This window comes from Callorhinchus milii, unplaced genomic scaffold (genome assembly GCF_018977255.1).
Source record: "Callorhinchus milii isolate IMCB2004 unplaced genomic scaffold, IMCB_Cmil_1.0 Scaffold2, whole genome shotgun sequence".
Taxonomy (NCBI): Eukaryota; Metazoa; Chordata; class Chondrichthyes; order Chimaeriformes; family Callorhinchidae; genus Callorhinchus; species Callorhinchus milii.
The window spans coordinates 124,709,768-124,724,692 of record NW_024704743.1 but is presented as its reverse complement, the minus strand read 5'-3'; the positions used below and the strand labels follow the sequence as shown (position 1 = coordinate 124,724,692).

The window sequence follows — 14,925 nt, the reverse complement described above, 5'->3', positions numbered from 1 at the left end:
GTTCCTCCGGGTCTGGCCTCTTCCTCGTCCCCTGAGTCCTCCGCTCCCCCCTCGCAGCTGTGCCTTCAGCCACTACGCCCCGAGGCTCTGGAACTCCCTTCCTCACTCCCTTCCCCTCGTCCCCTCTCTTCCTATTTTCTTTTCAACCGCGCCTTTGGTCACCTTCCTCCGCCTCCCCCTGGCTCGGCCCCGGGATCTGTTACTGTGAAGCTCTGAGACACCGTCCGGCATGGAGAGTGCTATATAAATCCAAGTTGTTGTTGTTATGTGTAAATTTACTCCATGTCTGCGGATGGTGTCACCAAGGGGGAGCATGTGCAGGTCATCAACAACAACAACAAGATTCCATTTATAGAGCGCCTTTCACGTCGGGAGGACGTCCCAAGGCGCTGTGGCACGGATATGGACAGTTGAGGGTCAAACACGATGCCCAGGTTGCTAACTGGCCGGTGAGGTGGAGTGTGCAACCATGGAGCTGATGCTGCCAGAGCCTGAGGTGCTGAGGCGCTGACGTGAGCCAATCAGGAGGGCCTCAGCTGACATTCAACTGCAGAAAGTTGGCTCTCATCCAGGACCTGATGTCAGACACGGAGTCTGTCAGGACGTTAGTTGTCCTGGAATCGAGGTTGGAGGCAGAGATGGAAGTTGACCCCATGTCTGCGGGTCGTGTCACCAACGGGGAGCGCGTAGAGGCTGAAGGGGAGGGGACTGAGCTGAGGAACAACACACGAGACTGCGGGTCTGGGAGAGAAACCGTTGGCGGAGACCAATTGGAGATAGTGTGAGAGATAAGCCCCGAACCATTGAAGGGCAGAACCTTGAAGGTTGAGGTGAGAGGCGGTGGAGGAGGAGGAGGAGGAGGATGGAGTGGGCCTCGGTATCGAGGGCAACCGAGAGGTCGAGGAGGACCATCACTGCTGTGAGCAGCACCCAATCCCGATTGGAGGGGCTGTGAAGGGAGAGGGAGGAGCCAGGCTGGGGGCGGGGTCTGGGCGGGGGCGTGGCTGGGTGGAGGGGGCGGGGTCTGGGCTGGGGGGCGTGGCTGGGTGGAGGGGGCGGGGTCTGGGCTGGGGGGCGTGGCTGGGTGGAGGGGGCGGGGTCTGGGCTGGGGGGCGTGGCTGGGTGGAGGGGGCGGGGTCTGGGCTGGGGGGGCGTGGCTGGGTGGAGGGGGCGGGGTCTGGCGGCTGCTCTGATGATGTTGAGGCTTTAGCTTCAAAACAAAAATAAACCGCCCAACCTGACGTCATGACGCTGCGGGAGACGCGCCGAGACTGGAGGGGCTGAGGCTGTGTGACGTGATGACGCTACGGGGGCAGGGGCGCGTGGACGGACTCTACGGCTGACTCAATGACGCTGTGGGTGACGTACTGGCGTTGTGGGTGACGTGCTGACGCTATGGGTGACGTGCTGACGCTGTGGGTGGGGGCGGCGCGGGGTGACGCGCTGACGCTGGCGTGACGTGTGACGCCGGTGGTGACGTGCTGACGCTGTGAGCTGGACGCGGGAGGAGCCGGGGCTGAGGTTGGGGTCGGGGCTGTGAGTGTCTTATTGATGGGATCCGAGAGCGTCCAGTGGCCGTCAGCCGCTCTCTAACCCCCCCACCCCCAGCCCACCCCCCCACACCCCCAACACCCCCGCACCCCAACACCAGGACACAGGCAGCCGAGCCCAGGATGAGCGGGGAGGTAAGGCCTCGGCAGCCCGGCCCGGCCCGGCCCGCAGCGTGCACACCGCGGGAACACGGGGGGAGGGGTGGGGGTGTGCGGGGGAGGAGGGGTGGCGGTGAGTGCGGGGGAGGGTGGGGGTGTGCGGGTGAGTGCGGGGGGAGGGGTGGGGGTGTGCGGGGGGGGGGGGTGATTGCGGGGGGGGGGGGGTGCGGGGGAGAGGTGGGGGTGTGCGGGGGGGGGGGGGGGTGTGCGGGTGAGTGCGGGGGGAGGGGTGGGGGTGAGTGCGGGGGGAGGGGTGGGGGTGAGTGCGGGGGAGGGGTGGGGGTGTGCGGGGGGGAGGGTTGCGGGCGGGGGGAGTGCGGGGGGTATAGGCTAATTCAGGGTAAACACGGGATAAAGGCAGTGAAGGTGGGGCGCACACGGGTTAATACAGGATGTCCAGAGGGGAGGGGGTGACCCCGGGGGGTGAAGCCGGGGTGGGCTGTACCCGGACTCTCCCTCAGACTCCCCAAACCCGTGCGCCACGTCGGCGTCAGCTTCGATTCCCAGCTTTCCTTTCCTCCCACATTTGTTCCCGGAACAGGACCACTTTTTTCCCCCTACATTGCCCGTCTCCATCCATACCTCACACCCACAGCAGCCGAGACCCTCGTCCACACCTTCGTCACTTCTCGGCCGGACTATTCCCCGCTGTCTCCGCAGCAACACCACACACACAATACAACTAATTCAGATCTCCGCTCCCAGATTCCCACCCACACGAGGCTCCGTACCCCCATCGCCCCAGTCCTTGCCATTGCCGGGCTCTACTGGCTCCCAGTTACTGATTTCAAGATCCTCTCACTCGTTGTCAAACCCCTTCCTGCTCTCGCACCTCCCTACCTTTCCAACTTGCTCAGCCCCCACTCCACCTTCGGCGATTGGTGGATCACTTTTCCGGGGGTAATAATCCCTTCAAAAAATAAATAATAACTTGGTCACTCAACCCACGACTGTGTGTGGGACGCTGCTGTGCGCAATTGGCTGCCACATTTCGCCCACAAAATACACAGTCGATTCACTTTACAGTATATTCTGTGAAGCGCTTTGAGACTTCTCGAAGACGTGATAAAGCGCTGTTTCAAATGCGAGGCTTATTATTATAAGTCGCTATGTCAGATGCAAGGATAATGTGGATCAGAGGACATTGTCTGCCCTCTGTTATCTCACCCAAGTGTCTAATCTCCACCTTTACTGTGAGCATCGGTGTCCTGGGTGTCTGTGCCTGTGTGTGTGTTAGGAGAAGGCCATAACAGAGTCCCATGGTTTCCTTATCCAATATCCACACAAGTATGTTTCAGCTGAAGCACTGTGTGTGCGTGTGGTATATGTGTGTGTTAGGGTGGGGGGTGTGGCAGAGCGGTCTATGTTTGTGTGTGCTTGGGGCCAGGGTGGGGAAGGCTGGGGAGTGCCGTGTGGGGGGGGGGGGGGGAGGGTTTTTGGGGCTGCTGTGAGTAAGGGTTGTCAGTCAGTGCTGCAGTGTGTGACAGCTGCTTGTGTTTTATCCCTGAGAACAAAGTCCAACCAGGAAACGGTAACTTGCTCAATCACGTAATAATAATAATAATAATCCTTGCAATAATCCCAACATTGCCCGACTCTGCCACTGCCTCACCCTTCAGGCCACCGAAACCCTCATACACATATTTGTCACATCAAGGCTCAACTACGGAAGCTCCCTCCTTGTCGGTCTCCCCAACTCTTCCCTCCACGAGCTGCAGATCATCCAGAGCTCGTGTCCTCTCCCGCACCAGCCTCCGTGACACCATCACCCCCACCCTCGCCCGACTCCACTGGTTCCCCATCCCCCCAGAGGATAGAATCAAAATCTTCGTCCTCACTTTCAAGGCCCCCCACGGCCTCACCCCCTCCTATCTCTCTGACCTGCAGACCCCCTATCAACCTGTCCGCTCCCTCCGTTCAGCAGACTCCTGCTGCTCCAGGTCTCCCGCCCGACCCGCCCAACCATTGGAGCACTGTGTGCGGTGCTTTCAGCCTCTCTGCTCCCACCCTTTGGAACTCCGTCCCACATTCCCTTCCCCTCATTCCCTCTCTTGCCTCCTTCAAGGCACGACTCAAGACCCTCCTTTTCGACCACTCCAGTTGCCCTCCTACCTCTCTGCCCCCCCTCATCTCCACTCTGCCCTCCCGACATTTGAGTCCTGTTCCCTGATTGTTCAGTGCCTTGGAATGTGAAAGGCGCTTTACAAATGATTTTTTTTTCTGTTGTTGCTGCATTTGATATACTGCCTTATCACGTCATTCAGACATCTCAAAGCTTTTCAAACTGTAAATTGTAGTATATTGTGTATTTTGTGGGTGAAACGCGGCAGCCATTTGTGCACAGCAGTGTCCCCACAAACAGCCATGGAGCGAGTGACCATTTTATTGGGGTGATTGTTGGCCAGGACACCGGGAATCTTTTGGAATCGCTCCGCGGGATCTTTAACATCCATCTAAACAGCCTGACAGGACCTCGGTTTAACATCTCATCTGAAGGACGGCACCTCTCACAGTTCCAGTGCTCCCCCAGTACTGCATTGGAAAGTCAAAAGTTTTTGCTCGGTCAGGTGTCTGACACATGCGGAAACCCATCATCATGCTTACGATTTTACAAATCCAGTTTGATTTGGATACTCTTAAGTGTCTCGCAGACGTGATAAGGCACTATATCAAATGTGAGTATTATATTATCGTGGTGAGTGGGTTCCGCTGGTGTCAGACACCCGGCTGACCAAATGGAGTGTCAGCTGATGTACAGGTGATGTGAATGCCTACCTGCAACTGCATTGTACCCGGTGATTACAGACTGACTGTAATGTGGTGAGGGCTGTGACTGAGATCTGTTGTTTCTCCCTGAAGGGATGTGTTTGGACGTAACCAGCTCTTGTTGCTACACTGGCCTTTGATGGGGAGACGGCGGGCTGCCGGGAAATGAAGACAGGCGTGTTGGTGAGTGTGACGGGAATCCTTACATTTGACATATTGTTTTTCACATCGGGGAGGATGTCTCAAAGCGCTTCACACGATTTACTGTAAAGTGCAGTGACTGTATTTTGTAGGCGAATACGGCAGTCAATTGGCTAACAACAAATGACATTTACACAGTGCTTTTTACGTCGAGAGGGCTTCCCAAGGTGCTGGATAGGGATATGGATCCAAACTGGGGGTTGGGATCAGGAAGGGTTGGGGTAGGAGGGTGATCGTAGGCTCGGTCGAAGAGAAGGGTCTTGAAACAGGTCTTGAAGGAGACAAAGGAGCCCAGTGCTGCATTGGAGTGTCGGGCTGGACCGGAGCTCTCAGTCCCTGTTTAGAAATTGAACTTACAACCTTCTGACTCAAGAGGGTGAGAGTGCTACCAACTGAGCCTGGCTGACACATGTCAGGGATACAACAGCCAGCTCAGCAGCAAGATCCCTGGCGCTCGCTCTCTCGCTCTCGCTCTCTCTCTCCCTGTCTGTCTGTCGTCTCCCTGCCTTCCTCTGTCTCTCTGTCTGCCTGCCTGACCTTCATATGTTGTCTATTCTGCATACAAGTATTCTTTCAATGTTTAAGCTGGCCAGGCTTATGCAAGCAAGTCCCAGGCTATGACTTGGGCCCACTGTTAATTCCGGAGTCCTGTAGTGTAGTGGTTATCGCGCTTGTCTAGCAACCGAGATAACCCGGGTTCGATTCCTGGGCGGGGCAAAATCTTAGTCAAGATTATCCATTCCGCAGATGTTTCAGTGCACAGCCAGATATCTACAGTGCAGAAAAGTTATGTACAAGAACAAAAACACAAACCCAAAGAAAAACAGAGAACAGAAATGGCTGGCATAGGAGCTATCCTTGAAATATATCCTTGCAGGACAAAACCTTAGGCAAGTTTCCTTACTCCACACGACTCTTTACCGAGCAGTAGCAACAGCAGCTTGCACTTATTATTATAATAATAATAATCCTTGCATTTGATATAGCGCTTTTCACGTCTTTGAGACGTCCCAAAGCGCTTCACAGAATATACTGTAAAGCGAATTGACTGTATATTTGTGGGCGATTGCGGCAGCCAATTGCGCACAGCAATGTCCCACAAACAGTCATACAGCGCCCTCCACGCTGGGCGGCGTCTCAGAGCTTAACAGTGGTCGAGGCCGAGGGAGGGGGAGGTGACCGTAATCGCCGTTGAAAAGGAAGGTCTTCAGGCGCGACCTGAAGATGGGGAAGGAGGGGGCGAGGCCAAGGGGTTGAGGGAGGGAGTTCCAAAGTTTCAGGGCTTAGTGGCTGAAGGCACGGGCACCGATGGTGGAGCGGAGGATTCAGGGGACGTGGAGGTGGCCGGACACAGTAGAGTGGAGGCAGTGGGTACTGCTGTGGGGAGAGAGGTTAGAGAGATGCGGGCAAGGAATGGAGGGTTTAGACACTAGAGTGAGGATCTTGAAGTGGATCCGCTCTGTGACAGGAGCCGTTGGGGTTTGGCCAGGACTGGAGTAATCGGGGTACGGGGTTTGGTGTGGGTGAGAATGCGGCGGCGGAGTTTTGAATGAGCTGAATATTGTGAATAGTGGAGGCGGGGAGACCGGCGAGGAGGGGGTTAGAGTCGTCCAGCCGAGAGGTGACAAAGGTACGGACAAGGGTTTTGGCAGCTTTTGGGGTGAGGTATTGTCGGAGACGGGCAATTTGGCAGAGGTGAAAGAAAGCAGTGGTCAGGGACCAGATATGGGGGAGGAAGGATAACTGGGGATCGAACCTGATGCCTACTAAGTTACGCACGGGTTCAGAGAGTTTTAAGGTTAGGTCGGTGGGTTGAGGAGTACGGAACCGTAAGTAGGAACTAGGTAATTAGTAGGTAGTAAGTAGGGAGCAGTAAGTAGGGTAGGAATGAGGTAGTTAGTCGATTGGCGGCTCACTTTCTGTGAGTAATAATCCCTTCAGAAAAAAAAATTTGGTCACTCAATCCACGACTGTTGTGGGACACTGCTGTGCGCAATTGGCTGCTACGTTTCGCTCACAAAATACAGTCAATTGAGTTAACAGTATATTCTGTGAAGCGCTTTGAGACATCTCAATGAGGTGACAAGGCGCTGTATCAAATGAAGGATTATTATTATTAATACTGTTTGAGACCTCAGTTGCCCCTCTGCCTTGCCCCCTCTCCCCTTTTTCAAGTCCCGCCTGAAGACCTTCCTTTTCGATTGTGCAAGTTTTCTGTGTGTGTTTGCAGAGGTGGGGATGGGTGACAGGAATGACACTGTGCTTGTGAAAGGTTTGAGACTTTACATGGTTTGCTGTTTGAATATGCCTCCTCTGCTGATGTAACACAATCACTAGACTTTACAGTAATAACGCGACAGGCGATGTATCAAATGCAATTATTGCTCATTCTATTATCTGAACCACTTTCCTGCCTCACCATCACTCCAGGGTCTCACTTGGGCAAGTTTGGGAAACCGAAGGAAATTTGTCCAACGTCTTGTCTTACCGGGAATCCAGGTCCTCTGGCTTGCGAGGCGAGTGCTGTAACCACCAAGCTACAGGACTCCGTATACTGGAAATAACAACCAGACGAGCAGCCCGTCTGCTGCTGTCACCCGGCCTCACAGACAGACAGTCAGCACTGAGTGTGTGCGGGAGTCACTCCTATTGGTTTAACCATCTAACGGCCAGTGCATGCTGTGTTTCCCCGCAGGCGGTGAGGAGAGGGTGATTACTATAAGGATGAGCAAAAAGCCCCCAACGCGGCCAGGAATCGTGTTTGAGGTGGGAGCTCGTCTGGAGGCCCAGGATTACCTACAGAAATGGTACGTGTGGGAGTGAGGGGTCTGCGGTGGGTGGGGAGGGCTCTGTCTATGCCTCTCCCCTGTACATGTTGGTTGGAGTAGGGGCTTCCATCTCTGTACATGGTAGGAGATGGGGGGCAGCGTCGCTCCTGTAAGTCTTAAGTAATGGGTGGGGGAGGGTTCCATCTGTGCCCTGTACATGGGGAGGGGGAAGGGGGGAGAGGGGGATGAACATCCTCAGTCTGTCCTGTAAGTGGTGGGTGGGGGATTCTCCGGCCCCAGCTCTGCTCCCCCCGTGGCCGTCGCTCGAGAAGCCGTGTCTCAGTAAGCTCCAGCGTGGAATCTGAAAGTGAGCGACTTGTGTGCTCTGTGGGCGTCTCCATTTGTTGAGCTTGGCTGCTGCCTCTCCCCCCCCCACCCTACCCCGCTTGCAGGTACACGTCCCGCATCGAGAAGATGGACTATGAAGAGGGCCGGATGCTGATTCACTTTGAGAGATGGAGCCACCGATACGACGAGTGGATTTACTGGGACAGCCACCGGTTGAGGCCACTAGACACACCCTCATTGAAGAAGGAAGCGCTTCGAGGTGACCACGAGCTCCGCGTGAGTGATCGCCCGAGGCCACAGCCCTCCTCACCCACACTTCACTATTCCTTCTGTGTTCAGCTTCATTGCGCTAAAATCCTATCCTTAAACCCATGGAGTCCTATAGCTCAGTGGTTAGACCACATGCTTTGCAAGCGAGAGGATCTGGATCTGGTTTTACCCTTGCCTAAGGGTAAAACCTTAGGCAAGTTTCCTTACTCCACACACATGCCTCTGTTTACCAGCAGTGAGTAGGAACCCAGTTGTTAGTCAATTGGTGGATCGCTTTTCTGGAGGTAATAATCGCTTCAAAAAAATAATAATAGTAGTAATTTAGTCACTCAATCCACTGCTGTTTGTGGGATGCTGCTGTGCGCAATTGGCTGCTGTTTCAACCTCAAAATATAGTCAATTCACTTTACCGTATACTCTGTAAAGTGCTTTGAATTGTCAAGAAGACGTGATAAAGTACTATATCAAATGCAAGGATTGTTATTATTAAGACACATGTTTATAATAATAATTATCCTCGCATTTGATAGTGTCTTAGGTTTCTCTACACGACTCGTATTAATCACCTCCAACTGTTAACACGGCTCCCTTGCCCTCCATTACTCCACACTTACCGGCTGGATTGAACTGCGGAAAATGACTTTCTGACCCATTGACACATGAGCAGAAGAACTTTATTTCCCGCGATTCAATGTGATTCTAACCCTTGCTGGTAAGTGCTCATGCGATGGTCTGGTCAAGACGCATCGAATTACAAGAAACTTAGTCACTGCATGTGTACTTCCCAGCTGCATTAAATAATGCGTGAGCCGTGTAGATTATTGATTAAATCACATTTTATACGACTTATATAGTTTGCATGTAACTCGGACTTTGTGTAAGTCATGGGAAATGTTATGTTCCCGACTGATACGATTTATTTGAGTTTTACTGTAATATGAAATACTTTGCCACGAGTGGCTATCGACCGCCATTGATTCCCTAAAAGAAATCTCTTTCTTCTCAACAGGAATTACGAGCCGGCGATGAGGTGTTGGCCCGCTGGACAGATTGCCGCTACTATCCTGCCAAGATTGAGGACATTAGCAAAGAGCAGGGTAACTACAAGCGCTGACACCAGGCCTGGCTGAACGCTAGCAGGTTTTGCAAGCTTAAGGGACATCTTGCTGTGACGCACCATTGACAACCGGCCGGTCGGTCCCTCAGCAGATCCAGTTTCAGATGCGCCGCCCACACCAACTGTGTCAGCCTGGCCCAGTGGTAGCATCTCTCGCCTCCCGAGTCAGGAGGTTGTGGGTTCAAGCTCCACGTCAGGACTTGGAATCACAGTCTAAGCTGATGCTCCAATGCAGCGCTGTGGGGGGTGGGGGGTTGCACTGTGGGAGGTGCCGTCCTCGGGAGGAGACGTTAAACCGAGGTCCCGTCTGCCTGTTCAGGTGGATGGTAAAGATCCCGCGGGGCTATTGGAAAAGAGAAGGGAGTTTCTCTCTCTTTCCCGGTGTCCTGGACAACAATCCCCTGAATAATATTAGTCACTGACTTCATAGCTGTTTGTGGGGACGTCTCAACGGCATGAAAGACGCTATATCAAATGCATGGATTAGATTGGTAAATGGGGCTACAGGGCACTGTAAATCAGCCTTGCATTCAATTGCATCAAGAGTCTGGAGAGAAATATTGCCCGGTTTCTCTCTCTAACCGGAGGATCTTGCCTTTATAATAATAATCCTTGCCTTTGATATAGCGCCTTATCATGTCGTTGAGACGTCTCAAAGCACTGCACAGAATATACCAATTGCGTACAGCAGTGTCCCACAAACAGTCGTGGATTCAGTGACCATATTATTACTATTTTTTTAAGGGATTATTACCTCTGGAAAGCAATCCGCCAATCAACCTTTGCTAGATAAACAGACGTGTGGAGTGAGGAAAATTACCTGAGCTTTCACCCCTTTCGGTATAATTGACAGTATTTGTGTTTGTTCCCCCGTTTACAGGGATTTATACTGTACAGTTTTATGATGGAGTCATTCGCTCTGTGAAGAGAATTCATATAAAATCCATGCCAGAAGACGCCAAAGGGCAGGTAACAAACAGATCTGGTGTGCACGCTCTCTCTCTTTCCGTCTCTGTCTCTCCCTCACTCTGTCTCTCCCTCACTCTCTGTCTCTCCCTCACTCTCTGTCTCTCCCTCATTCTCTGTCTCTCCCTCACTCGCTGTCTCCCTCACTTTGTCTCTCCCTCACTCTCTGTCTCGCCCTCACTCTCTGTCTCTCCCCCACTCTCTGTCTCTTCCCCCACTCTCTGTCTCCCTCACTCTCTGTCTCTCCCCACTCTCTGTCTCTCCCCCACTCTCTGTCTCTCCCTCACTCTCTGTCTCTCTCTTTAAAAACAACAACTTGCATCTATACCCTTCATGTGGGATAGTGTAGTTGTGTGCTCTGGCTTTTGCTTCTCTTATTCTCTCTCTGACTCTTGCTTTCTGTCACTCTTTGTGTCTCTTGCACTCTCGGTGTGTCTGTCTCTCTTGTCTCTGTCACTCTCTCTGCCTGTCTCTCTCTTTGTCTCTCTCTCGACACATTCTCTGTGTCACTCTCTTTCTCTCACGTACACACTCTTTGTGTCTCACACATTCACTGTCTCTCTTCACTGTCTCTTTCTCACACTATCACTCACACTCACTGTGTCACACTCACTGTCTCTCTCTCACACTCTCTGTGTTACTTTTTCACACACACATTCTCTCTCTCACACTCTCTGGCTTGTTACAGGACTGGTTGTCTCTCTCTCACACACACACTCTCACACTCTCTCTGGCTTGTTGCAGGACTGGTTCTCTCTCTCACACTCTTACACACACACTCTCTCACACACTCGCTCTTTCTCACATTCTCTCTCTGGCTTGTTAAGGACTGGTTTTATAAATCCAACACGGATTTGTTAAAGGCAAATCGTGTCTAACAAACATGATTGAATTTTTGGTTGAAGTATCGGAGAGGGGCGATGAAGGGATTGCAGTTGATGTAGTTTATATGGATTTTCAAAAGGCGTTTGATAAAGTGCCACATAAGAGACTTGTAGCAAAATCGAAGCCCCCGATATTAAAGGGACAGTGGCAGCGGATACAGAACTGTCTGAGAGACAGAAAGCAGAGAGTGGTGGTGAACGGTTGTTTTTCTGACTGGAGGGAAGTGTGCAGTGGTGTCCCCCCGGGGGTCAGTATTGGGGCCACTGCTGTTTGTGATCTATATAAATGACCTGGACCTGGACTTGGGTATATGGAGCACAATTCCCAAGTTTGCAGGTGACACTAAGCTGGAAACAGTAGTAAACAGTGAGGGGATAGTAACCGACTGCAAGAGGATAGAGACAGACTGGTAACACGGGCAGACACGTGGCAGATGGAGTTTAATGTGGAGAAATGTGAAGTGATGCATTTTGAGAGGAAGAATGAGGAGAGGCAATATAAGCTGATGGTACAGTCTTAATGGGGGTGAAGGGACAGAGAGACCTGGGGGTCATATAGTAAATCTCTGAAGGTGGCCGGACAGGCAGATACAGCTGTTAAAGAGCATCCGGGATACTCGGCTTTATAAATAGGGCATAGAATACACAAGTCAGGAAGTTATGATGAACCTTTATATAAAACACTGGTGAGGCCTCAGCGAGAGACTGGGTTCAGTTGTGGGCCCCACACAGTAGGAAGGATGTCAAGGCATTGGAGAGGGTGCAAAGGAGATTGACCAGAATGGTACCAGGAATGAGGGACTTCAGTTATCAGGAGAGGTAGAGAAGCTCGGATTATTCTCCTCGGAGCAGAGAAGGTTAAGAGGAGACTTAATAGAAGTTTTCAAAATGATGAGGGGATTCGATAGGGTGAACGAGGAGAAACTATTCCCACTGGCGGTGGGTCGGTAACCCGAGGACACCCATTTAAAATAGTTGTTAAAAGAAACAGAGGGGAGGGGAGGAGAAATGTGTTCACACAGCGAGTTGTTGGGATCTGGAATGCATTGCCTGAAAGGCCGGTGGGAACCGATTCCATAACAACTTTTAAGAGAGAATAGATAATTATTTGGGACAAGTTTCAGGGCTATGGGGAGAAGCGGGGGAGTGGGGTTGATCAGGGCTATGGGGAGAGAGTGGGGGAGTGGGGTTGATCAGGGCTATGGGGAGAGTGCGGGGGAGTGGGGTTGAATTGGAAGCTCTTTTCACAGACACGATGGGCCGAATGGCCTCCTTCTGTGCTGTATAATTCTCTGATTGTCTCTGTCTCGCGCTCTCTCTCTCTCTGTCTCTCTCTGGCTTGTTACAGGACTGGGTCCCTCTCTCTCATACTCTCTCTCTCTCTGTCTCTCTCTGGCTTGTTACAGGACTGGTCCCTCTCTCTCATACTCTCTCTCTCTCTCTCTCTCTGGCTTGTTACAGGACTGGTTGGCTCTTGTTAAAGCTGCCACCGCAGCCGCTGCCAAGAATAAGGGCATCAGCAAACCTCAGAGCAACAAGGACAAGGAGGAGAGGAGAGTGGGAAGAGGAGCCCACTTCAGGAAGGAGGCCCACGTCTCAGAGGTCAAACAAACAGAGGAAGACAAGATGGTGGTGGAGCCCACACCGATGGCAATCTCAGGTCAGTGCATCCCAGAGCCCTGCACCCTCCCCCTCAGCCCTGCCCCCTCTGCCTCAGCCTCTCCTTCTCTCCCGCCTCCTTCAAGGCCCATCTCAAGGCCTTGCTGTTCGACCGGGCCTTTGGTCATCTTGCCACCATCACCCTCCAGCCATATCCACATCCACGTCCAGCCCACAGCTCGGCTGCAAATCCTTCATTGTCCTGCCCCCGCCCTCTGGAACTCCATTCCAGTCTCTTTGCCTCACCCCCTCCATTACCTCCATCAAAACGCACCTCAAGACCTTCCTTGTCAAACTCGCTTTCGGTCTCTCTCCTCGCCCCACCCTCCCCACGCTCCACCCTCCCCCACCCTCCACGTTCCACTCTCCCCACGCTCCACCGTCCCTGCCCTCCACCCGCCCTCCACCCTCCCCTGCCCTCCACCCTCCCCACGCCTCCACCTCCACCCTCCCTACGCTCCACCCTCCCTCGCCCTCCACCCTCCCTCCCCTCCGCCCTCCCTCGCCCTCCGCCCTCCCTTGCCCTCCGCCCTCCCTCGCCCTCCGCACTCCCTCGCCCTCCGCCCTCCCCCGCCTCCACCCTCCCTCCCCCGATCTCCACCCTCCTCCTCCCTCCACCTTCCACCGCCCTCCACCCTCCACTCACTGCCTCAACACTCACAGCCGCTGTCTCTCCCTCAGGACTGTCTGAGCCAGTGCTGACCCGGGAGGAGGTGAAGCAGAGCCCGGCACCAGCCCCAACCTCGGGGGCAAAGAGGCGGCCAGTCACCGCCATGGGCTCCTTCCAGGCCAAGAGAGCCCGGCTCAACAAGATCACAGGTCAGGGGGGGCGAGAGGGGGGAGGAAGGGGCGGGGGGAGGGGGAGGGAGAGGAGAGGGGGTTGGGGCAGGGGCATGGGGTTAAAATCAGAACTCGGCCATTTAGGGGTGAAATGAGGAGGCAGTTTTTCACCCAAATGATAGTGAAAATCTGGAACTCGCAAGTCCTGGCCCTCCCCCCACCCCAACCCCTCCCCATCCCCCAGTCCTGGCCCTCCCCCACCACCCCACCCTCCCCGATCCCCCCAGTCCTGGCCCTCCCCCACCCCAAACCCCTCTCCCCGATCCCCCAGTCCTGGCCCTCCCCCCACCCCAAACCCCTCTCCCCGATCCCCCCAGTCCTGGCCCTCCCCCACCCCCACACCCCTCTCCCCGATCCCCCCAGTCCTGGCCCTCACCCCACCCCCCTCTCCCCAATCCCCCCAGTCCTGGCCCTCACCCCACCCCCAAACCCCTCTCCCGATCCCCCAGTCCTGGCCCTCCCCCACCCCCCAACCCCTCTCCCCGATCCCCCAGTCCTGGCCCTCCCCCCCACAAACCCCTCCCCGATCCCCCCAGTCCTGGCCCTCCCCCACCCCCAAACCCCTCTCCCCGATCCCCCAGTCCTGGCCCTCCCCCACCCCCAAACCCCCTCCCCGATCCCCCCAGTCCTGGCCCTCCCCCCACCCCAAACCCCTCTCCCCGATCCCCCCAGTCCTGGCCCTCCCCCCACCCCAAACCCCTCTCCCGATCCCCCAGTCCTGGCCCTCCCCCCCACCAACCCTCCCATCCCCCCAGTCCTGGCCCTCCCCCCCCCACCCCAACCCGCTCCCCGATCCCCCCAGTCCTGGCCAGACTGCACCGGCTCCTGTCCCAGAGAGGATCCTCACCCTTGTCTTCAAGTCCCTCCACTCCTCTGCCCCCCCGACCTCTCTGACCTCCTCTCTCCTCAAAACAGTACCCGTTGCCTTCGTTCCTCCGGGTCTGACCTCCTCCTCGTCCCCCGAGGCCTCCGCTCCCCCCTCGGCGGCCGTGCCTTCAGCCCCTATGTCCCGAGGCTCTGGAACTCCCTTTGCCTCGTCCCCTCTCTTCCTCTTTTCAGGTCTCGGCTGAAGACCTTTGTTTTCGACCGCACCTTTGGTCACCTCCCCCTCCCCCTGGCCCCCCCCCTCCCCTCCCCTCCCCTCCCCGGCCCCTCCCCCTGCCCCTCTCCTCCCTGGCCCTCCCCGGCCCCTCCCTCCCCTGGCCCCTCCCCTCCACTGGCCCTCCCTCCCCTGGCCCCTCCCCCTCCCCCCCTCCCCCCCCCCCCCCCGGCCCTCCCTCCCTGGCCCTCCGCCCTCCCCCGTCACCCTCTCCTCCCCTGGCCCCCCCCCTGGCCTCCCCCCCTGGCCCCTCCCTGGCCCCATCCCCTGGCCCTCCCCCTCCCCTGGCCCCTCCCCT

General features: G+C 55.1%; 1 protein-coding gene across 1 annotated transcript in view; it reads left to right on the top strand.

Moving 5' to 3' along the window:
* Positions 1–1,634: 1,634 nt before the first annotated feature.
* LOC103191397 (thyroglobulin) overlaps positions 1,635–14,925 on the top strand; it is a 63,657-nt gene continuing 50,366 nt past the window's right edge. The window contains exons 1-8 of the mRNA XM_042331723.1: positions 1,635–1,685; positions 4,569–4,658; positions 7,372–7,483; positions 7,897–8,068; positions 9,072–9,159; positions 10,060–10,148; positions 12,491–12,689; positions 13,370–13,507. Of these exons, the coding sequence (XP_042187657.1) occupies positions 7,401–7,483; positions 7,897–8,068; positions 9,072–9,159; positions 10,060–10,148; positions 12,491–12,689; positions 13,370–13,507 (769 nt within the window). The 5' untranslated portion in view covers positions 1,635–1,685; positions 4,569–4,658; positions 7,372–7,400. The remainder of the gene's footprint in view (positions 1,686–4,568; positions 4,659–7,371; positions 7,484–7,896; positions 8,069–9,071; positions 9,160–10,059; positions 10,149–12,490; positions 12,690–13,369; positions 13,508–14,925) is intronic.